Source organism: Contarinia nasturtii, unplaced genomic scaffold (genome assembly GCF_009176525.2).
Source record: "Contarinia nasturtii isolate CC-2019 unplaced genomic scaffold, AAFC_CNas_1.1 Cnas_scaffold_695, whole genome shotgun sequence".
Lineage (NCBI taxonomy): Eukaryota > Metazoa > Arthropoda > Insecta > Diptera > Cecidomyiidae > Contarinia > Contarinia nasturtii.
The window spans coordinates 1,215,325-1,241,094 of record NW_022198046.1 but is presented as its reverse complement, the minus strand read 5'-3'; the positions used below and the strand labels follow the sequence as shown (position 1 = coordinate 1,241,094).

Here is a 25,770-nt window from a genome sequence, read left to right as displayed (position 1 = left end):
TATGCATTACACACGGTGCAATTGACGAAAAACACACGTACACACACACACACGAGAGAATCATATACAAAACCGTATACATTTTATGCTCTTGTGTTTTTTTTTTGTGTCTTATTCTCGATAACTAGCTTCGGCCTGTGCAAATCAGCTTACGTTTAGTTTATGAATGCGAAGGGTGCAGTGAGGTGTGTACACGTTGTGTCAGTGTGTTTTTGTATATTTTATCGTATAAATGTTCGAAAAATTTTGTTCTCTGGTTGTCGTTTTCGTCGGAGTTAAATTTTCTACCATCGGATACATAAATATTTAATTTGCAGACGCAAGCTTTTTTTTAGCAATATTATTTTATCTTTTTAATTTTTACTTGTAACCACGAAAAAAAGAAGACGAACTGTAATTCAAGTGAAAAGTTAAACAAAAAGGAAATAATTTTCACTCGTTGCCAGCATATCGAAAACCACAAGCGAAAAGAAAAAAAAAACATTGTAAAACGGACGGAGGCAAATAATGTTTCTGCCTGAATCCACCGAAACCATTTTTCGAAGTAAAACTGTGTATGTTCAGTTACACTACACGTTTAATAGTAGATTACGATTACCATGTGCTACTTTGACTGAAATCGAGATGTGAAAATGTGTATATGTCGAGCGACGACAAATGAACAGAGAAAAAAAAAGCGCTCACAAACACACCGACCGAATGAGCAAGAGAAACGAAACGAAAATGAAAAGTAGAGAGAGAGAGAGAGAGAGAAAATGAGTAACCAGAAGTTGTAAACGGGTACCAACCATCGCGTTAAGGATATAAAAATAGAATTTATCAGATCGCACACAACGTAGTTGCCGTTGTGAAATGAGATTTTTTATCGTTTTTTCATGTTTTGCATAATTCAGTTTGGAAATCAAGTCGCACTTTTAGAGAATATTAAATTAAACAGCGCCATCGTATCTCTTCGGGTTTTTTTTCTTCTGTTGGACGTGTTTTCAGTGCGGGTTTTATGATTTTCTTTCCCGTTGTTGTTGCATATTTTTTTCTTCTTGTTTGGCATAAAGGAAGTGCCACCAAAAAGGTAAACAAAACGTATGACATTATAGCTGGTGAGAAAGAGCGTCACTGATTAAAACGAATGCCAAGCGGAGAGAATTTGGTGTGTTTATATCTGAATTTCGTGGTATACATACAGTTATCATTTAATGTTTATTATGTTTTCACTGTTTCATCAGTTTGCGCATTGTTTATTTCACTTTTTTCTTTCAATTCCGCGATGCTATTTACCTATAACGTGTGAGCGTGTTTGCCATTGCGATTCTTTGTCCGAATCCAAGTTCTCTATGTAATTTTAGTATGTGATGCAATCAACACACGGCATGATTGTTGACCGAGCAAGAGGGAAACACAAAGAAAACAAGAGACGGCGAATGTGTTTGCGATAGCGAGTGAAAATGTGGTGCAATCAACCAATTTGGAGAAGTGAATATCTGTGCCAACAGCAGATAGAGAGTGAAAGAACGTAACATGATTGTATTTCAATGGTTGCATGTATGTGTGTGTGTCGCGTGCAATGTGCTTGTGCATATTTTCCTTCCATTGGTACAGCCGCGCATCATATTGCAGTAGAATTGAATTCTCCACTCGCCTATTTCAAAATTTGCAACAACAATAGTAACAGCAACGTAACATAGCACATGGTTGCTGTGCGCTCTCAATAATTTTGTACATGTATACTGATACTAGAGTATTTTGTTGTCGCTTTTGCATGAACTACCATACTGATGTTTTTGTTGTTCAGAGTGTGTTTTCTGTCGCCCTGTTCGGTTCGCTGTATCTCTCTCATTCGTGTTGTGTGTATGAGTGCAACAATGTGCATGACACAAAACCGAATTGTGTGTTATCGTTTTGTCTTTTCCCGTTATGCTGTTTGCTTCGTCTTCGACAAAATTTTGTTGTTTTTTTTTTATCACTCTACATTTTGCCATTTCAATCGACAGTTGTGTTAGTGTAACTCTATTTGCCATCTGCACCAAATTGTTCCGTTTTGTGTATCATTTCAGTTCTTTTTTTCTGTCGTCCGTTTATTGTTTGTTTGTATCTTTCAAATCGTTGAGAGTGGTGGTGTTTTTTTTCTCTTCTTCGTGTGTTAAAATACGATGTGTATCGCATTTCGAACAACTGCAAGCTGAAGCAAAAATAAAATGCAAACTTAATCGTGTGAATATATATTTTCAAGTTATCTGTATTCGAGGACCATAACATGGATATCAGTTATGTGTTCGTGACTGCTTGCAACGTTGATTTTTTTTTCTTTCTTCTCATATTTCCCAATTCCATAGCATCTAAATTATCCTTGTATTATATAATTTTTGTGTAGATTGAAATTTTTAAAAACCATTGAACCCGTGTTTTTGTTTAAATATTCTAAATGTGTTTTTTTCTGTCTGTTTTGTTTCATTTTCAGTGTGCTATCAAATGAACCAGTTCGATAAACCAGTGTGGCCTATTTCCAGTGTGTGAAAAGAGCGCGCGGGATACATAATATTTAATGCACGAACGCATTTGAAGCAAAAGTGTTAGCCAACGCTTGAAAAATTACTTACAACAAAAACAACATTGCCACACCGTACAAACGCATCCACAATTCGCAGGAATGAAAAGGAAAATCATATAACAACTTGCAAAAAAAACATACCTTCTTTAGTTTCCATTTGAAGTTGCGTTGTTCATTTTTGAATTAATTCTTCATTTATTTCAATCGTTTCTGTTTGTTCGGAATATAACCAAATATTCTTCCGCCCCCATCCCGTTTGTTTCGTGTGTGTTTGTGTGTATAAAATCGTTAAATAAAAAGAAAGAAAGATATTAAGAAACAAATTGAAATAATCAAAAAGGAAAAAAAAAGAAGAAGGAAAAGAAGTTTTATTTAAAGTAGTATCAGTTCAGTAAACTTAAATGGATGCAACGATGACATCATTACCAGTGGTACCGTCAAAATTTTACCAAGTGTGTCGACTGTGTTTGACCGTCGTCAGTGACACCAATGACTTGATGAACTTATCAGTGTTCGGTCGTCACAATGCAGGTTACATTGGAAGTACTGCAACCAGCGCACAAACCAACAATGCCAATGAGGACAGTATGATTGTCACCGCATCAACCAATAACAATAACAGCAGCAGTAGCAGCAGTGGCGTCATTGTTAAAACAGCCAACAGAAAAATTTCGTCCCCGACCAATGAACATTTAGCCAGTAATTCGGTTACCAACAATGCCAGCGATAATGAAGCAGCTGCTTGTGGTCAGAGCACCACAATTCGCGGCGGTGGTAGCAGTAGTGACGGCGGTGATGATGATAACAACAATTTCAAAATTGATGGTGACCTACACCACGCGGATATACTCGAACGCATTTACAATTTTCTATCAATTACGGTAAGTAGCTCTTTATGTTTATCCGTTTTTCTTTTTTTGTTCAACATATTTTTTATTTTATTTTTCAACCTACATTATCGCATAAACGCAAGCAAAGTCCTTATTGTTCTTTACTGTTATTATTATCATTATCATGAGTGTTGCTTACAGCTTGAGGACACGTCCTTATCTATATCGTTCTCGATCAGCTCACGCAAACGCGTCGTTGTCACACGCAATTTTCAATGATGCGATGGCGAGAACCGTTCTCTTTGCTTAATGGAATAAACGGAGGACAGCAGTCATGCTGAAGATCTTCACATTAGATTAGATCATTAAATATTTGCCATAAATTTTAAGATTGATGCGAGTGCGTGAGATATATTCATCATCATATGATTCGTTTTGATAAAATGTGTTTCGTTTTTCGTTTTTTTTTTCTCTTAACGTGGCTGTTGTTACAAGTGAGTTCAAGCACATTTTCTCGAACAAACACGTATTTCGTTCTTCAAACCAAGCATTTTCAATATCCTCAAAAGTCAAGCCAGATGGAGATCACATTGTGTGTGCGTGAATGTGATAGCGAAACGAATTTAATAGCATCATGAAGTCCCAATGCGTACGAATGTAAGAGATTTGCGACATGACAAAACGACAACATTTAAAATGTTGCTTGTGCGATTTCAAGTGTTCTCAACCTGAAATTGCTTACATCTTATTTAGGGGGAGCGAGTCAAAATCAAAAAGGAAAAAAATGATACAAACTTGAAAATGCGAACGACGATTCTGTCGATTTCGCACATTTCTCACAATATACGAACATTTCATTCAGGCGCGAGCTCTCTCACTTGTTTATTTGTCGAAAATATTTATCGCATTCAATTTTATCGATGCTTTTTTTTATCAAATGCCTGCTATATTTCATTTGTTATTTTTTTTTTTAGAAAGCATGTCGGGGCAAATATTCTATCGCTTTTGACACGAAGCAATTGAGCCATACATACAAAATCTGTCCAATTAATTGTAAATATAGACGAACACGCAAAAAAAGCAAATTGGCTTTCCAACGAATGAATGAACGATAACAATAATAAGCTGTGGATTTATCCATGTCAGTCATTGTTGATCGATAATACATTCGATTCATCACAAATGATTCATAGCCGTGGGTTTTTTAAATTTTAACGAAATTTCACAATATTATCAAAGACGAGAAAAGAAGTTGTATGTCAGTGTGGGCGACCGCGTGACTAAAGCAACATGAAATAAAACTTGATTATGTCGTTATCGTCAATACATATGGACGGTGGCTAATTCCAGTAAATGTTGTGCTATTTCTGATGTAGCGGAGATGAAAAAACCACAATAACAAACACTTGCGCACATTTTTGACTTAATTAAGAGCATTTTGTTTTAACAACACACCTAAACATACACGAGCACGTCTTAACAGTTGACGTCAGGTAAAGCGTGTATTATTATTTTTTCCGTCTTCATCAGGTTTCAACATGTTTTTTGAAACCGTTGAAATGGTTCAGCAATGCCGATTTATGTGCAGAATATCGTGTAAAATGCGCGTTGATGAGCTACTGTGCGCGCATTTCTACTCTTAATAATCAAATCAAAACGAGCAAATGAAGATCAAAACCACACGTTGTGTGTTTAATAAAAAAAAAAGTGGCAGCGACGAAGACGACGACGACAAAAACAACAACAACAGCACATCGATTACATCCATTCAGCCCACAAAAAAACCAGTTTCTTGTCTTGGGCCGTATTGTTGTTCTGTGTTTTCTCGAACTTTTTCAATTTTACATTTTTCCATCATCATTATTATTCTGTTTGTAATACACAATTTATTTTTATTCTCTATGCTCTTTCTTTCTTTATCGTTCTCTGGACATTCGCACCGGCATTTCTGCGCAATATTGTCATATTTTACTTTTGCTTTTTTCACCTCTTTCTCTCTCTCTCTCACACACACTTTCTCTGTGTCTTAAATGCCGCATTCGCCGTTGAATAATGCCTTAAAGTGTTAAAATAAATTTGTTATGTCGCGTTGTTGTTGTTGCTGCCTTCATTCGGAGCCTGATGTTTTCTGTTCTTTGCTTATTTTTTGTTGTTGTTGTTCATCTTCTCACCTCGTTTTCATCGGTTCCTTAAGCAATGTTTATGGTCTATCGTTCACTTCTCATCTGAGCAGTTCGCAGTTTATTCACATTTGCTGTCTGCATTTCTATGCATGTCTATGTATATATGTGTGTGCTTGTGCATTCACGCAACGTGAGCACACAGAAAACTGATAACGATTGCGTGAATTGGAAAACCTGATGCAATTCCGAGATATATGTTTTGCAATGTGTGTTTGTGTGATATAAAATTGATTTTTGCTGAATCATAGAATTACAGCGTTTGCAAATTTTTTTCGTGCGAATGAGATGGAAAATGTTTGTGTGTAAATTATTGAAGTTTGTACGTACATACACGAACAGACTTGTGGGAAAAAACGAAAATATGCACAGACGAATCAAATGGTTGAAAACAAATTATAAATATATTGTATGACTTTTTATTAACTGCTTATTCGGAATTTTGTGTGTGGTATATGTCATTCGTGCCCCCGATGTATGTATACGTATTTAATGTCTACATGTATTTGCACGTTGAATGTTGCACGCTTACCGCTCACGTTGTGCACTCATTCAAAGCCGATAAATCGCTGAATTATGCTATCATTATACCAAATAGTTTATCGTCATTTTGAGTTATTTGTGTCGCTTGTTTTTTCACATCATCCATGTCGGATTTTGGTTTGTGTGCAGAGCATTGTGTATAACGCTTGTCAATTTCCATATTTCTATACACTCAATGGTTACCACCTTTTGTTTTGCTACGTTCGAAATCGACGAAACGGCAAAAAAGCAATATAAGTTCAAAAGTGCTGTATACTTCGCTTCTGTGCATATTCGGAGTTTCAGACGATTTTTTTTTTGCATATGCTTGCTTTGCTGCTGCTGATGATGACGACTATGTCGGCGGCAACCTCTTTACATCTATGACTATCATTCATGTGCGCTCCCTGAAAAAGTTCTTTGTTGTTAATTTCTCAATTAATCATTATGTGAAATAAATCAGCTAATCATAAATAATAATAGATATGTGTGTGCTCATCTCAATAAGTGATGAGATGAGCGCACGTTCGCGTAAAGAATGGAGTTACAGACCAACCACTGAATAGCTCAGAGAATGAGCGAGATGGAAAACTTTCAAAAATATAATAAATCCCAAATGAAACAGCATCATGCATAACCAATAGCAAAATGTGAACCGAGGTGCCGAAGCAAAAGGTAGAGAAAGAGAGATATAGAGAGCAAAGCAAGAATAAAGGAAAAAGTATACATCAAAAGATTGAAACGACTTGTCTAAAAATACAAGACATCGAAGATTGCTTAACTAAATGTCCATAACAAAGCCAACAACAGCACAAAATTACATGCAACAATGATTTCTCTCTTCGTTGTTCTATGCTCTTTTTTTCTTCTTTATCTTCACACATCTGCTGAATCCATGGAATTCGAATCAGTACACTTCCTTTGCTGGATAGCTGTATGCCCTCTACATGAAATGGTCATACACTCACATATGGAATCGATTCAGTGTACCGTAAGCATTTCAAAGTGTTAAGACTTGATATCAATCGTATCTTCGCTGCCATACACATTACTTTCGGTTGGCATTTTTCCATTAAACAAAAAAAAAAACATTAGAAATGTATTTAGATTGAGATCATTTCATGGAGCTTCAAACCGTGATGCTTCTCTTCCATTGTCCAAATTCAAATGAATCCATTCCACACATAAAAGAATGCATGATGTGTTTCAGCGTTTTTTTTTTGTTTTGTTTTTCTTCATCACGGTTTTTCTTTTGGGCGAAAATGAAAGAGGAAGAGAGAGCGAGAGAGTGATACCAAAATTCAATTGTGTATTATATTATGTTACAAACTTAAAAATATCGTACGTTGATTCAATAGCCGTACGCCTTTTAATTACGACCCGTGCAATGCGCACATGTGTACAACACGAAGAGAGATTACTATTATTTTTGAATCGCCGTGTATGCGTATGTGGAAATTTGATGCTAAATTAATGCCTTCACAAAACTTAAATAAAATCTAAATACGCTTCGGTTGTTGAAATTATTCAAGAAAAACCAAAAATCGTTGTTCTTTTTTTTTGCTCTCTTTCTCGCATCAAAATGCGCCTCAAAGCCAATATGGCAACTGACACAGCCACACACACACACAAAAAAAAACAATGCTTTTAACTTCGTACATGCGTTCGGTAATCTAAATCACATTAAAAACCATCCACTTTTAAGAAGGCTTACAATTTTAATTTTTGATTTTCTACTCTAATTAAGAACCAGCCAAAAACATTGCACCGTTAAAATGGTGGTTTTTGTAAACGTGTGTTTGGAAAACAAGTAATGCCATTCCATCGCTTAATCCTATTGATAGCAAAGTTCGGATAATGAAGAAACGGTTTTTTGAAACAAAAAAAAACAACGGGAAAGAAAGAAACACACACAAACAATGATGGCAACATCTATTTCGATTGATGATGAAAAACGACAAAACAAACGTGTGGTTTGAGCTTTAGGCACACATTTTCTATTTAAAGCATATATCCGTATCGAAAATTGACCGGTTTTTTTGATTGCACTACAATGACCAAATTGTACATCGCTGTGAGAATGGAAAACTATAAATAATGGTAATTTTTTAACTACGTGTAGTATGTGCTTGGTCTTAATGAAGGCCCGAATTCGAATACAACTTTAAAACAATACCGAAAATTTGGATCACAAGTATGGCTTGTTTTGTGATGCGAGTGAGTGCGCGCGCGCGTGGTTTGTTTCATCCGGGCGATATGCATTATTATGATTGTCGGTGTTAATCGAAGCTCTAATTCACATCCAACTTTGGCATGACACATTCGTGCTAATTTCCATTTTCGACATGGAGACAAACGAGAGCGCGTTTTAATCATCATAATAATAACAAAAACAGCGATTTTGCATTATAATACAATTATTATTCGAAGTGGAAATACACACACACAATGTGTATCTATATATACAACCAGTGATTTAGATGCTTAGACGAGAAACGAACAGCTTTTGCTATTGGGTACATTCTTGCGGGGAGAGTACCAGTGCAAAATTCCATTTGCTTGAATTGACACATACTGAAAGCCGCGCGCGTTCGCCCGCTCGCACTCAGCCAACCGATAAAATTGATATGATCTACAATGTTCGTTTTTTTTATTATTGTGTTTTGCTCGTATTTTTGGGTTGTTTGATTTTGCTTACATTTTACAAGCCTTTTCTGCCTTGAAGCCATTTACCGCATACTGGAAGCAATTTACTCAATCGTTTGACGTTTCATATCAAATACATGCGACAGCAAGCTGATATCGAATGGATCTTTTGTTTCGCAAGAGCATAACAATCACAACACCAATAGACATATTTTCCTTACAAAGTTCTGCGCTGGATGCATTTAACAAAGCGACCATTTTTTTTCGTACACATACTCCAGCTCGAAAGAATTCCAAAGCTTTAAAATTCCGATTCTCCGATAGATTGGATCGTCAATGTCATTCCATATACCCTTGCTCTCTCTCTAGATTGGTACTATAAATTGATATTACATTATTGTACATGTGTGTGTGCGTATGCGCCACCAAAGCAATTGTAAATAATGAAAAATCTGATGTTTTTTTTTATTCGCCCAAGAATCGAATTGTTTGGAAATAACCGAATAATGGTAATGGGTCTTGCCGTTCGCGAATGTATATATATACATTATTTGCAATCTACACACAACTTTTTTTTCCGCACATAAGCGATTGCGAATACTGTTTATGCCACCGTCGTCGATATCGTATACACAACAATTTTACTGCCTTTTTGCGGTGTACGGTATATTTGTAACACACGTTTTCTAACCTCTTTATTACGAATTGCATTGGTACAATCGATACATACATATATTCCGGTACATGCCATGTACTACATGGTATGATTTCCATTGTGTCAATTAGACGTAAATGTGCACAGTGAAAAATTTACGGTAACATTCCAATAAATTTTGACTTTTATTTTCTAAACGCTTACGAAATTCTGATATACGGATTTCGGATTGAATGTTGGTGACGCCTTTAGTATGACATTCGTTCAACCAAAATGGCGTTCAACTTGTTTTTATTTATTCCGCATCGAATTCTTTTTTATTTACGGTTAATCAATAATAAATCAGAGATTGAGTGAAGGAAAAAACGCAAACTGCTAATCGCAACTGAAAAACAGAAGCAGATGAAATACATTGCCATAGAATGTATAGTCGATTTCATTGTAATTGCCATCGAGTGTTTTTGATATCTTTAATATTTTCTGTCTATCTAGCCGTGTCCAGTGTACATCAATCATATTTGTTATTTGTTACAGTTTTCCTCTTCTTTGATTATTCCAACTAAATATATTGTAACCTATGTAACGTTACTTTCCGGTGGAAATTGTTGGAATTTCCGAAATAGCATCGATACTTTCCATGCAATTAAACAATTTATTTTATTACATGGACATTTTGGTTGACTTCATATCGAATGCAATGCGAAGCAGAAAAAAAAACTAAATCAAGTTTCGTTAGTTCATTTATATCGCTTTACAAAACCTACCGAACATGAGACAAAAAAAAAGCCATTTGTAATCTTCAAGCGTTCAATTTTGGCTCGGCGCTGACTTTTCATTTCAGAATTTAAATAAAAAGATAATTAACATTTGGTCGAACAGTCAATAAAGACTGTGTGTGTGTGTGTGTGTGTCATGATCAACGGTTTTCGTAATGAATGCCAAACTATTGGTCACGACTTCATTTCGAATAGCACAATGTAAACGCATTCAATTTTGTACAATTTGAATCGATTCGACGGGCGAAACGAGCGCTTGAATGATATGAGGGCATGGAGAGGCGATGTTGTGTGTGTGCTCTTAAGTCTATTGCGCCGTTTTAATTCTAATGATACGAAAAATCTCTTTATCGTCACAATGGCAATATAAGTTTTACGATTAAATCTGTGCCAAGCACAATTACGATTACAATGTCACTGCAGAAAAGTGCTCTCGCACCAACGGACAAACCGGAGATGAAGGGAATTAAATTTTAAGAAAGAAAATGGAAAGCGAAAAAAAAACTTCATTTGATTTGCACGCAAAGAGATTTTGTGTGATACGACGCGATACGATTTTTTTCTCTTTTCTTTTCATTAAAAAAGTTTTTTTTTTTTTTCAATTTTATACATTCGTTGTAATTATGTTCGCCATGCGAACTTTGTGAGTAATCATTCAAAAAGGCAGTACTCTCAGTAAAAGCAAGACAAAATGGTTACAAAATGATGTCAGAAATTCTAAATGGTAAAATCGTGACACATTTTTGTATCGTTTTGTGTCTTTTTGCTACATGAATAAAATGCAAAATGAACTCAGAGAAGAAAAAAAAACAAAGTAAGTAACTCATTGAAATTGTACTGCTCGAAATGATCCATAGAGTTCGAGCTGATCCGTCGGTCGCGGAAAGAAAGAAAGAGAGAGAGCGAGAGAAAAAAAGGCACAAATCTTTTGCAAATAAAATCGAAAACGCAAATCACACTCGGTTGCACACAAAACGCCTATCGCGACTTTTATGGCTATTGGATCCAATCAACAACACGATGTTGTTTGCATGTTGCTTGCTACAGTTCATTCAATACAATCATAAATTTTTGATTTTTCCATCGAGACTGTTTTTTGCTGTTCGGTTTTCATTTGCAAACTCTATAGTAGGAATAGTTGCGATTTTAAATCATGTCAAGAATGTATATATACAAAATAGTACAAACTGAAACGAACTTTTGAGCAATCGCATTTTGATTAACGAGAATGAGAAAAACATCGCCAAAAACGGAAAAAGACACTCAAATGACCGAAAATGTTGGGCTGCAAGCAATAATTTCACGGCCTCTTTATTTTCAATCGAAATAAACATTGTAATGATTTAATTTCCTAAAAAGATGATGTAATTTCGAAAGTAAAATTTAATCAAAAACCAATGAACATTAGCGAAACAGTCGCTTTGTCGGAAAAAAGTGACAATGTATCACATTGGTTTCCAAATGTTGCTGTTAATTTCCCATCATTGCCCTTCAGAAGTGCAACTTTCAAGAGCCATCAAAAGCCATTTGTCTCTCTTCAAAGTCCAATTTCGAATCGAAAAAAAAGTCAAAATCATGTTAAATGAGAGACGCAATTCGCTGATACCGTACCGCTTGTTTCATACAAATAGCAAATGTAAGCGTAATTAGAGCAAATATGTACTCACATCAAAAATTGCGTTCGTGCTATGTTTTATGCACGATGTGCGCATTCAATTTATTTAAATAATCCGCCCGGGTAGACACAATCTATGTAAAATAAAAAGCAAAGAAAATAAGACACGCATCAGCACAGAGACATCCGGATTTGAATATGTTTACTTTTGGGTAACAAATGTTCATTATTTATACGAATTCCAGTTTTATTTTTCGGAAAAGATTGGACAGCACGATTTGCAGTCCATCAAAATCAATGACTAACTTTTTGTTGTTAAATAAAAACAATAAAAACGGTATAAACCGAAAAAGAATGAAACGCTTGTCACATTATCTACATGGATGAAAACAATTTCTATTGTATTTTGTTTTGTTCGATGTTTCGTCATATTGCAATAATTTGAGAAGCATAAAAAAAATCTAATTTTAGATGATCGCATCATAAAAAAAGAAGAAACGCAATTTATTCCCATCTTAGCTGCCCAAAACAAGTTTAATTAGAACAATTACTGAAATGAACTCAAAAGGAGTCATGTTTTAATATGATTTGTCGTTTTTTTTCTCTCTTCATTCGATAACACGCATTGATTAAACCGTAATTAATCATTTTTGATAGCAATGTTGAAGCCAGAGAAGAAAAAAATCTTCATACGCTAATTACGGTTGTTTGCCGAACAACAATGAAAAAAACTATCTCCATTAAGTTTTTGTGGAGCGAGAACTTTCGAGTGTAAAGTTCACTTTGACTCTAAGAATGTTGATCAATTTGAATGACAAGAAGCTACGAACGTCGATCAAAGTCAGAAAGATTTGCGATAAGGTTTTTCATATGGCACAACTCCGTCTCCGCCAACCAATTTCCATGAAATAATTTATTTTAAAGTGTTTGCCATTAAAATGCTCTTTTGGTTTAACCAGAAACACGCGCTGCCTTTCATATTAGATAAACTTTTTTTGGTAAACAGCTGGTTTTGACAAAGAAATATGCTTTCAAGCATCGCTGAACCATACAAAATTCCTGGAAAACGAGCCAAAATGAAAATGCTTTTTATCAATTTAAGCCGAACATCAAAAAGTGGTTAAATCATAAAACTTGGATAAGAAATCACACGGTGTTTTTATTTTGAAATATAAACATGCCATGCAATATTCGAAATGTTTTATGAAATCACGCTTGACATATATCATCCATTTTCCGGACTGTGTTTCTTTTCGTCTTCATTCAATTCAATTCAATTCAAAAGAAATTAAGCAAATAGACACAAATTCATCGACCATAAAGCCCATTTATTAAGTGTAATATGTTGGCATTTAAAAAGAAATATAGTATAAAAGCTTTTTTCGCTTTTTTTCTGGCTAATCTTTTGGACTCGATTCTTCCGCAGTCAATCATCTCTCGTGTACTACACAAAAAGGTGTTGTTGTTATAGGTGTATGTATGTGTTGTTCGGTGCGCTTTGTCGAAGAAAGTATCGCCCCCGTTGGTGTTCTCGTTGTTGTCAGTTTTTGTTTTCTTTCTCTTTTTCATTTCACAACTTCGAAAAAAGCACACGATAATCATAATAATTTTTCTTCCTTTCTTCCATAAATCAATCTCCGTGCATGCCGTGAACGTGAAACATTACAAAACGAAATGAAATTAAACAGAGCAAACGTTTTGCATTAGACAAATCCAATAGAGAGAAAAAACGTAACAAACGAATGGGAAAAAATTGCCTTAGAATCGCTGTGAAGCCAAACTCATTCGAAAGAAGTGTGATAAAAGCAAATTCGTGTGCGCCTCCGCCAAATAAATAATATAGTACATACACTTTAAATTGTTTGGTCGTACGCATATACGAAAATTGAGGCATGTTTATTTCTTGCATCGCATATTTTCATGATTCAATGCTGCCAAAATCAATGTGTAATAACACTGAATGAAATCGTCAAAGCGCTTCGAATTTCCATTTCGGACATTCGAACGCAAAAAAAAACGATTGTGAGCGAAGAAGTATTTTGTCGATTCTTTTTCTCCAATCAATACAAACTTTGCGCTACATTTCGTCAAATGTTTTCCATCGTCCGTCGCCATCGTCATATCTATGTACATGTACATATATCTATCGAATCGTGCTTTAGTTCAAAATGTTTACATGGTATGATTTTGGTTCTTCCTCTTTTTCGCTCGACTTTTTAACACGAGCTGCCGTGATGTTGAAAAACCAATTTTTCGTCATCTTTTCTTTGGCCGTTTTCGTTATTGTTGTTACTTCATATTTTTCGTTTCTTTTCATTTCATTTTATCCAAATGCTTTTTTTCCAGCATTGGTTATGTTGTGTGACCGTTTTGGTTATGTGTTTTTAGTATCAACACATCGTACATCATCCATCTAAAAAGTATACGTGTCCCGCAATAATAGCACAATGAATCTTACATCGAACAACCATTTTTATCTCTCTAATTTTTTTGACCACGTCATGCTCAAAACTGCTTAATGATAATTTGAATTTCGGATATTCGGTGCGAGCTGCGCGGTGTGGTGCGAATGGTGAACCAAATCATTTTTTCGACCGGGCCACCGAAAGAGGCTTTCAATCGCACGTTTTTTTTTCTTCTTCTTTTCGTGTATCACCCATTTCAGTTGTTCTTCTTCTTATGATTTTTCTATGGGATGTATGTGCGTAGCACTGAAATGGTACTACTTTTTTATGAGTCAGATTTAAGAAAAAAATATTTTCGTTTCCAGTTCACTCTACATTATTGTAATCACCATCAATTCCATACAAGAATCGTACACCATCTAGAGTGAATACAATTGCTTTTGAATATTCATAGACCCATAGAGAGAGAGTGTGAGCGAAATGAAATGGAATACAAAATAAGCTGTATGATCATCACAACATTGAACGTATGCATGATGGTACGAGAATAGTACATTAGCCGAGCTCTGAAAATATATATGTAGAATGATCAGAAGCTGGCATGTGTATTAAAATATTTCTTGGATTCCATTAAAACGCATTGTGCTCAAAAATTCAATGGATAAAGTATGTTGGACCTAATTGCCAAAAAAATAAATAAATAAACAGATGAAATCGGTTGGTGTGAACGAAACAATAAATGATAACCGAATAGATGCATCTCTGTCGTTAGTATGACTAACTGAAGTCAAATTTTAAAATGGTTTCCGAAATTGTATTGTTTAAATTTGATTACGGTCAAAAATGAAGTGCGCATGATGTTGGAACGTGAGCTGAGTGACCATGGAACTGTACAAAATAGTTCATGTCTTGATAATGATTATAGATTCTTTTTCTCATAGTTATTTATTTATCGGCCATTCCATGTTTGCCATACACACGCTTTTTTTTCTTCTTTTCATCGTCGTCACCATTCTGAATTGAAAAAAAGTACAGATTTGTTCAACTAAAAAAATATACAAATCCAAATTATACCATTTACTTCGAAAAAAGAATTTCGTTGGCCTTTTGTAATAACCATGGGAGTATTTTTATTCGTTCGAGAAAAAAAAAATGGAATTCAATTCAATTTTTTCGGGTGCGTCGTTTTTCTCTTTACTCCGACCGATTCGTGATTGTCAAGAATGTGGTATGATAAAAGGAAAGACATAATATAATGGTTTTTTTTTCACATCGAACATAATTTTTGGAACACACCATAAATTGAGAAATGAGAATTTATGTAAAATTCCAAAATGATATACAACAGACACTCGATTATAAATTATGATTACGTATTGTGATGTACTCTTAAAATGGGAATAGTTGAAAGGCTTACTGGATTCGAGCAGTCACTCGATGTATGTAAATATACGCGTGCGAAACAATTGCTTTTGTTGCATACACATTTCACCCATTTCCAAAAAGACATCTCATTCATTTTGGTTCAACCCAGCAATCAGGCGATAATGTCTAACTAAGTACCAAAAGTTTTCTAAGTAGTATTTCGTTTCATATGTTGCCCGGTGTTTTTGTCGTTGTTGGTTCTTCGCATTTCTTTTTGCATCTAATTGGCTTTGTACGATGTACATTAATGAGTGTTTGAAACTTCTATGGGCACAGTTAAATTAAGCAAAAACCTATTTTCGAACAGCCAACTCTATCTATTGCACTGATTTCACTGGATTCATAACATCATTCATTAGATATAAATCTAATTAAAACCAAAATATAGAGTATCTATGTTGGTTAACGTTCACCCCGTACAATCCAAATATTAATTACAGTTTGCAAACGGTAAGACATTACACGAGTATGAAAAGTGTTTATGCATGCATTTCGTATCACATTTCAGATATAAACAAACATTGTGGCGACAACGACTTTCGAACAATTCGGTGTTATCTTGAGATTTTGGTCTGCGATCCAAGAGAAGAAATATAAAAATTTTGCGACAACGTATGTCGCCATACTTTTTGATTATCTTTGGCAACCACCGCATATTTGTTTATCGATGCTTTTTTCCGTTGCTTGCCGACTTTTTTTTGCACCGCTAATATTGATAAATACATTTTTCGTCGCCAATTTATTACTTTGTGACTATATAAAAGGAACGATAATTAATTCATTATCGCCAAATTACATAAAATATGGACATGAGATTTGCATATGAATATCTATTAGTCACATCAACGAAACTAAGAAACTATGTGGAACCTAGAAGCAGAAAAGAAGCACAAACGGCGAGATTGGGCGAGAAGAAAAATGACTGTAGCGCACCAAATGGCCAACATAATGGAGTTGAAAATGTTTTTCGCTTAATGATAATAAGTTCAATTCATTAAATTACATGCGCTCTGTTCGAAACATCGACATATGTGTTATTTACACACACAGTTGGCTCCGCATGTTTCGCGCACATAAGTGCTTTGATTTCCTTTTTTTCGGTTAGATTTCTCCTCGGCTCATAATTTGCTGGGTCAATTTTAAATTATGTTGTTAAATCGTACAAAAGAACAAAAAAAAAGAGAAATAAAGAATAAAAACAATTACAAGCACAGACTTCACTTAAATTTTGGCTTGTTTTACGATTACATGTATTATGCACGGCTGCATGCACAACATTATCGGCTGAGTCAACAGTTGTTTGTCGGAAACAATAGCGATTTGATTTGGGGTCACAAAAAGAAAATTTTGTGCAACAACCCACAAAAAACAGCAGAAACAAGAACATCAGCCACTGCGAAAATTATCATAATCTCAAGTATGTTAATGGAAACTTTATCGTTTCATAAATTTTCTACTTCGATAATACATCAGAGTGAGAACAAAAGAGAGATATCAAGCGACGGCAACATACAAGAATGTAAGAAAGAGTGAGGGTGAGAGCGCAAATAGGCATACTCGCATTAAAAATTAACACATATTATTGGCCATTAAATCGCAAAATGTTTCCACATAAAAATCATTACCATTTCTGACTCTCTCGTTGGATTTTGTGTGAGTGTGTACTTAAGCAGCCCGTTTGCGTTGAAAATTTATTTAACGGTGACTGATTTTTAAAACTCCATAAGCGAACAAAATACACTTTGTAAACTCAATGCACACAATATTACTTCTCTCTTTTTTTTATTTCAAGTTTCAGGTAGTACTGTACTTGGTCAGAGAGGTACTACTTGCACTCTCTACTAACGTAAACCGATAATCTTTTACATCAATTTATTTTCACAGCAGTGGAACAATGTTACGATATTCGTTTTGAGCGATTATATTCAATTTCGTAAATCAGATTGGAGGAAAAAAAAGTGACTCGTAAATTGCCAATCGTTTATCCATAGTTGAGCGCGTGAGCGAATAAGCAAGCGCGCTAGCAATATACTTTGTAATAATGTTCTTGTGTGTATGGAATTGGGCAATGTGGTATAGATAGCAATCACACCGCGCATTGCAGTGTGTGTACGCAAGAGTTGTATGATTACGAACCAAAAATAGAAAACCACGTTTTTAACCAAATGAAATTAAGGAAAACTAGTGACGAACAAAATGAATACCGATTTTGAATCCAAAACGAATACAAGCAAGAAGAGACACCGAAAGAGAATAAAAAAACATCATGAAAAATCACTTTATCGTGATTTTATTTGTTCCACGAAATCGAATCAGGCAACAAGAAGAAGAAAAGGCGAGAAAAAAAACTGCACATCATTGATCATATTTGCTTCGCTTCAATCGATTTTGATTTTGAGCTAAGGTCAACTTAATCAATACAGCTCGCTAAGCTTTGGCTCCTTTATATTAGACACCGAAACTTATTGAATTCATTTCAAGATGATTATTTATCATTCCTTTCGCCCAAGCGATTGATATTGTCTAAGTTTGGTTGTGGGGCTTTTTGTTGCCTCGTATGGTTTTTGCAGTTTGATCGCTTTACGTTTTATCTACGACTGTGGTAAGTGGTTACGTTCTCAATCCATTCGGTTTGAATAATGCTTGATATGGTCAGAACTGACGAAAACACATTCGACAATCATGCAGCTTATGACAAAAACACAACGCATTATAAATGATAAATTGAATGCTACATATTCACCGATTAGTCTTATCTATTTCTGGCCATGCCACTCCAATATCTGGCTCTGATGAATGAAAAACTCGATTCCATCAAAGACAAAAACAAACACACATACAAAAATGACAACGACCATTCGACCCACGACCATTTCAAATCGCACAAGAAACCAAACTCGCTGAAACATATTTAACAACAACCACAATAGATAACCGTTTCAATTATTATTACTTCTTCTATACGTAACTATGGACGAAGGAAAAAAAATGCGCTCCAAAATGATATGGAGCAGTCATTATTCAAATTTCAATGGCGAATTGGTAACAACATTTTTTTTTCTTTCTCTGTCCTCTTTTTTCTCGTTTCTGGTCGTACAATGGTTGTTGTTGTTTCTGCTGCTATGTATCGAATTTTCTCAGAAATTCCATTTTAATTTATATTTATTTGATTTTTTTTTAAACTCTCGTTGCCTGTTGTCTTTTTTCCACGTTGTTGTTATGGCTGTTGTATTTTGTACGGGCTCAAGCTATTGTTGATTCGCTCGAAATGACTTATCGTTTATAATCGTGTCTTATGTGCGTATATCCGTTGCGCCATTGTCAATTGTGTTGCTGTGGAATTCTCGACGATTATACACAGTTTTCGATTGTAATGTCTAATTGAAGTACGAATCAAGCCAGTGAACACGGCAAAGAGCTTTAAGCTATAACACTTCGTAATTTCAATTCGATGATAATGTATTTTTTTTATCTCGCTCTTGTCGTTACGAAATCCATACAATACAATAGCAATGACAACAGCAACAACAGCAGCGATGAAAATAAAAACAGATTGAAATCGGGAAGAAAGAAAAAACAGACCAAAGAATGTCAAATTGGTTGAAGTAACGAAAATTCATAGTTCACGATTCAAATTGACTAGAACGAATACCGAAACATTGTTATTATCGAATTTTATGCTTTAAATAACTCAAAGTAAAGCAAAGCAAAGTAAAAAGTCTTCGAAATATGTACGCGCGAGAAAAACTTTTGCAATGTTTATGTTATTGAAAAATGACACTGAAAACGAAACACCCGTATGTATATAATAATCAAATGCTTTTAGTTCGTAATTTCAAATTTCATTGGTTTTTCTGGCTTAATTTGGTCGGTTTCGTGAAGAAAACAGACTGTTTCCAATGATTCATACTGATACGAAAAAAATGTTGTAATTGAAATTGCCATGGCAAACCACCAATACGAAAAACACAATAAAAAACTGTTTGAAAATCATCGATCTATAACTCAGATAAGAGTCTTTGTAAATTCGCATGAGAGAAAAAAAAAATGTATCATCGACCTTCGCAAAAAAGTTGATGCGATACTTGCAAATTTAGATAAAAGCTATTACAATATAGTTCAATTCATACCGCCGTTGGGAAGAAATAACCAAACCCCGGGCATTCGAGGTTGTAATGTTAATACGCTAGATTTTTCACTATGATATCATATCGATACATTAAATTATCCTGCTTACGTTGAGGCGTCGACAATGTGGTGTGATTATTTTTTTTGGAACGTCACTATTCATCATCAGCACCAACATTTTGCTGATTCACATTCCCAAAATAATGGAGATTGGCCAAAAAAAGTGAGTAGGTCTTTTTTAGACAAAACGACTATTAACTTCTGAATCGCATTCAAATCGTGGCGTATAACCTTTAGAATACCACATTATGTGAAGAAACTGAGTAAAATAAATAAGAAGAAAAACAAAATTCGCGTCTAAAAAAGCTTATCATAAGCATGTTCAAGGTGCTGAAATTGCTAGGCAAAACCATAATAATTCATGAATGAGCACGTATGTGTCTATCTGTATATGCTGTTAAACCAGCTCAATTACACACAACCACAACAACCCATTTGTTTATCGCAAACAAAAAATAACATCTCGCCAGTTTGCCGCATACAGTTTAGCGCAAAATATAAATTAATAGAATAAAAATGATTAAACGTGCACTTGAAATATTTATTGCAATCACATTTGACTTTGAATGAAGTGTACCTTTAACGCAGCCGTCAATTCATCGCTTACTTTGTTGTTTATTTTTAAATTCACTCTTGATCTCTCTCGCTCTCTCTGATTGTGTCACTTGAATTATGTGCAAAATTCAATTGTTTTATTTCCATTCTGAAAATAATTTTCTCATTGAAAATCAAACGTAAAAGCGAAAAAAAAAACCGAATGGAATATTGAAATTGCCACTCAATTGATTGAAACACAATCAATTCTGTTGATTATTGGCATGGCAATTGCAAATCAAATCAATCGATTTGAAAATCTCTCAAGCACGACTTGTACTGAATTTAAAAAAATCGTGTGATTCATCCATGATATGATAACTGAAATAAATGTGTATATATTTTATAGATGTCAATCGAAATTAAGTCATAAGTTTTCGTTGTAACTTTCATGCAAAACAAATGAACAAAAGAGAAAAGAAGTCTGATACTCGAGATTATCGAATATTAAAACTGGTTATTGTCGTGTATCCATTTTTGGGTGAAAAAAGATTGCGCAGATTTTCTTCGATTTTATACAGTCAACACTGTGTGTGTGCACTAGGCTCCACCGCTTATTTACTTAAGGCGAAAAACCAAATCATAGACACAGATTGTGTATTCAGCGACTTTTTGCGCTGTCTGTATCGGCAAGGAAAAGAGAGAACTTCGCTCTATTCGAAATAACTAAACCGCGCGAAGCATACAAAGAAGATAATCACTGCGGATTACGTAATATTCAGTCACAAATCTCTGGGGCTGAGAAACTGAAAAGCTAACAACATCAAGATACAATCATCGACATACAACATTTATCAGACTGTACAATTGATTTGCGAGACTCAATACGATAATCGTCAATATTATAAAATTACATTTATAAATTTTCTATGTTACTAAATTGAGCAAACATATTCAACAAGAAGCACGGCACTTTTGACTATGGCGTGCACTGAATTCAGCCAAAATCTAACAACGACATTTTTTTTTGTTCACTCTGTTCAAAGCGAAGAAGACGCAATAGCAGAAAATCATTGAATTTATCTACCGCATCCGCTATTGTGAATATTTCAAAAAAGATTTCGTAAATTCGATTCTTTTTCTCTATCTATTCAATACGTTCAATGCGCTTTTTACAATCATTTTGAGTAGTTTTTTTTTCGCTGTGGTTTTTAGCTACTCTCGGAGGTAGAGAAAAATACACACAGGCAAACCGTATCCATTGCAAAAATTCTCTCGCTCTCTCTCTCTCTCTCTCTCTCTCTCTCTCTCTCTTCACGTTGTGGTTCATATTCGCAACTGGAAAAGATTGAATGTAATTTAGTTAGTGTGAGCACGATTAAGAATGCTATTATAAAGCATTAATCATGATTATATTATTATTACCTTCCGTCTATTATACGTTTGGAGTATGATCATTTTCGATATGGCGAGAATGAGTGTATATGTGTGTGCGTACTGAAACCGGTATATACGCTTGTGTGTGTGTATCGTTGCCATTGAATCCTTCGTCGAAGTAATTCAACGATTCTGGGCTGACTGAGCATCGATGCTCAATGACACTATAACACACGACAAATAATTGATAAACGATATGATGTCATCTGATAATTGTTTTCCCCCTTCCATAAGTTTGCTAGCAAGCGTGTAAAAAGCCATTTGATCGCGATCAAAGTGCCTTTTTATGGTGCGTTCCTGGGATCAATCTTTCAACGATATTTTGCAAAAAAAAGTATTGATATTGTTTTTATAGTTTTTAATTGAATGTTTATCGTCTCCTTTTATTGAACTTTGTTTTGCTCTCTCATAACGATAAATTTTTAACGGTACAGTGATTATGTGTCCTGCGCATTGTGCAACCAATTTATTGAAGCGAGATAGCTCGTTTAATTATTTATTCGTTGCTGCCATCGGAAAATGTAAATTCAATTTTCATCGTTTATTTCAATTAGTGTATCATTTACAATTCAAACAGTTCGAGTGAATCACAACAGCAGCCAGAGCAATAAGCTCAGATATGTCGATTGCGAAAATGTGTCTTTAGTATAGTTTGTTGTTTTATAACTCGGGCACATTTTGGCTTGGCACTTTTATACATATAGCAAGATCATAATTTATGTCGTGCACAAGCACAAACGCGCATATACACACAAATTTTAGGCGAAAAACTGAACAGATGTTTTGCTTTTTTTTTCTTCTCTGGAATGCAAGCAGCGCTGCTCACTGTTCTTGAAGGTTCGTATCGAACGAAGCACTAAACTAAAACGATTAACCCATAAGCTAAATATAGCCAGCTAATGTATGAAGCACATTCGTTTTCGAATACGTGCAATGCGAGCAAACTCAATACTATATGGGAAAATTAAATTTGCAATTTTTTAAATGACACATTCGCCAGAGTTTGAGACGTCGATATGAAAAGCAATATGTCTGATGTATTATAACGTGCGTGTGTATATGCTTGAGAGAAGAAAATCCGTCGAAAGATGTAACTTGCCTGATAAAAAAATCTGTTATTTTTTTCATCTCATAAAATATTATGAATATCAATTAATAGTATCAAGCAAATGAGAGGCAATAACAGCAACATACTGATATGTATGATGCACAATTATTTTGCATTTTTTCAAGTATGTACGAAAATAGCACGTAAAACCAGAGCAAAAACACACAAATGTTGCAGTTGCATGCAAACGTGCAATAAATGTAGATAAGTGAGTGTGTTTTTTTTTAGCTATGAACCGGGAATTGTGTTTTATCAATGGGTACGCGCGAAGAGACGAGCGATAGAGTAAGAGAGAATGTCCAAAGAACCAATTCGAATAATTAGCTGAATAAATTCAATTTTCCAATGAATTGCAACGCAATGTGTGTATCGTGCGCTCTCAAAATTTGATTTCTCAATAATATATGTACCGACACCGACATACACACACACAAACACACAATGTTGCACCAATGCAAAAAGCCAAACAAATCAATTGCGATAAAGTCACGGCGCGCGACCGTAGCTCATTTGAAACGCTAACATTTCAACATGGAAAGGGCATTGCATTCGTACAGAAACCAAACGAATTGAAATAGAAAAAAAAAATCATTTTCAAGAGAAGAAACTTCGAGCACATAAATGGAAACACAACACTCATACACACTCGCTCATATATCCAGTTCAATTCGTCCGATCAGTCGATAGAACATTAATCGGTTCGATGCGATTTTGTTTATGCTCGGGCATAAAATAACGAAAACAACCGCATCATCGCATTGCATAGAGCCATTTTGCACAATTTTTCAAAACGTTAGAGATCTTTTCGCTGTGCTTTTTTTCATTTTCATTTGTTGTGTTCATGCCATTGGCGATTTTCTACAATTTCGCATCGGCAATCACACATACTCAGTCACACAAATACACCAAAGACCATACAGTCGCAAAAATTGCATTAGTCAGCTAAGCGTTTCGACATTACGTAATGCAAATACTCAATTTCCAGTAATACAACAAACCATTCGGTATTTTGATTATTTCGTTGTTCTTTCTCACTGTGTGTTTTTTTTTTATCTTTCTCATTCGTTCGCTTGCTCAGTCTGCATTTCATACATCAGTGAGTACTAAAGCGAACATTTGTTTAATGCACACACGTTTTGTTGTGATCGCATTTGTCTGTTTCAATTTGAATTTGCTTTTATTAAATTTTCGATTCGCTGCTATGATCATTACAATTCCATCTCTTTACTCTCTCATGAAGGTTTAAAATAATTTCCATTTCGTGATATATACATTTCTGGTATTGATATTTATTCTCCATTGATTTTTTCCTTTGGTTGCTCCGCATTTCAGTTTCAGTAACTGAATGCTTTTTTTATTATTTTGCTCGTTTCGTTTTGGTTTTACGAGCAAATCAGTTCGTTCAGCCCGTCAACTTCAATTTGGAGCATTTGTAAGCATTTGCTAACATTGGCATACATATGAGCCACAATTTATTTGTTTCATTAAATCCAAAAGCGAATAAAATTGAATTGGAAAAAATTCATCTGTTGATCTGGAGTGTTCAAAACAGAAAGAAACTGAAAAGCGTTGTGGCTCGACATGAGGCTTTCGATCGATCTCAAGCAGCGACAATATTGATAAAAATCGGAGATAAACACGTTGAAAGACAGTCGGATTACGGAATGATGTAAATTTAATGAATATCAAACATCGAGAGAGCGCGCGCTCACACATTTGCAGTGAAACAACAAGACATTCGCTCTGATCACAATTTGAAATTTATTATGCGCTACGGCATCGTACTACGCAAAAGTCGACTTTTATGATAAATAGGTTAAAGTTATGATCAGAAAATTCGTTTCGAAATTTTTCGGTTTTCGTCTGTTTCCATCTGTATTTTCATTTGAATCTAGAAACTGGCAATACATATATGGAATATGGCATAGGAATTTTGCGTGCACACAAATCGTTTCAATCGCATAAGCATAATGAATCTGTGTGTCTCATGGTGACAATGGCAACAGCAGCTGCCGCACCGAAATGATGATAATTGTTAGTATTGTTGGTTTTATTTATGATTATGATTTGAAATAAACATGCGACTTAAGCACAATTATACATCGTTCGTTTGTCGTGAAAAAGAGATAGAACATATATTAGGCGTGTTCAAGTATGTTTCGCTTCAAGCCTTAACCATATGTGCGCTCATATCTGACGCCGCCGCTCAAGACAATAAACACTTTGCGCGGAGACGAGACAGAAAAACAAATCAGTTCCAAAGCAATCCACCCACCCGCGCTTCCAGCCAACACTTAATGCTTTTTATCGTTTGTTGTAATGGGCGCGCACAAAATATGTAGACAAAAAAGAAATAATCATGTCGAAAAAAACAACAACCAAATTTACATACATAAACATCGTCTATAAGAATAAATCGAGATATATGTAGTCTTCAAATAATGCGGCCAAGTGTTCGGTTATTGTTAATTCGGAAGCCACTTCTCAATGATAGTCTTGAAATGTGCAATTGTAGTCGTCAAAATGTAGCATCAAACTTAATCGCTTCAACTGTATCTCCCTTTCTTTAATTTAAATGCCATTCGGAAATACGAAGAAAAAGCACATAAACCAAAAAAAAACCATCTCGTTTAATTGAAAATGTTCGCTCATCTTTACACAACACTTACTATAATAATTTAACTAAAGCTACCTACAATTGACATACAAATCACACACACACAGCGCACATCATAGATGATTTATCTTGTTGATTGCTCTTTAATATGAAATAGTATCAAGATCGAACAATTCGAACGGCAACTACGAATGCAATGTAAACACACGTCAGCATGTATCAAATGTGCGCCACACTCGTGCACAAGCGAGCAAAAAAAACAACAGTGTAAAGTAATTACAATATAA

General features: G+C 34.9%; 1 protein-coding gene across 5 annotated transcripts in view; it reads left to right on the top strand.

The window, feature by feature from the left end:
* The window catches only part of LOC116340709 (putative uncharacterized protein DDB_G0286901), an 84,098-nt gene that overhangs the window by 13,271 nt on the left and 45,057 nt on the right, over nucleotides 1–25,770 (top strand). For 2 of the 5 annotated variants that reach the window (XM_031767340.1, XM_031767336.1), the window contains exon 2: nucleotides 2,456–3,426. In XM_031767340.1, coding sequence (XP_031623200.1) covers nucleotides 2,947–3,426 — 480 coding nt within the window. In that variant the 5' untranslated portion in view covers nucleotides 2,456–2,946. Of the gene's footprint in view, nucleotides 1–2,060; nucleotides 2,209–2,249; nucleotides 2,269–2,328; nucleotides 2,347–2,455; nucleotides 3,427–25,770 lie in introns of those variants that run through there. The other 3 variants (XM_031767338.1, XM_031767339.1, XM_031767341.1) reach the window with 3 other exon arrangements.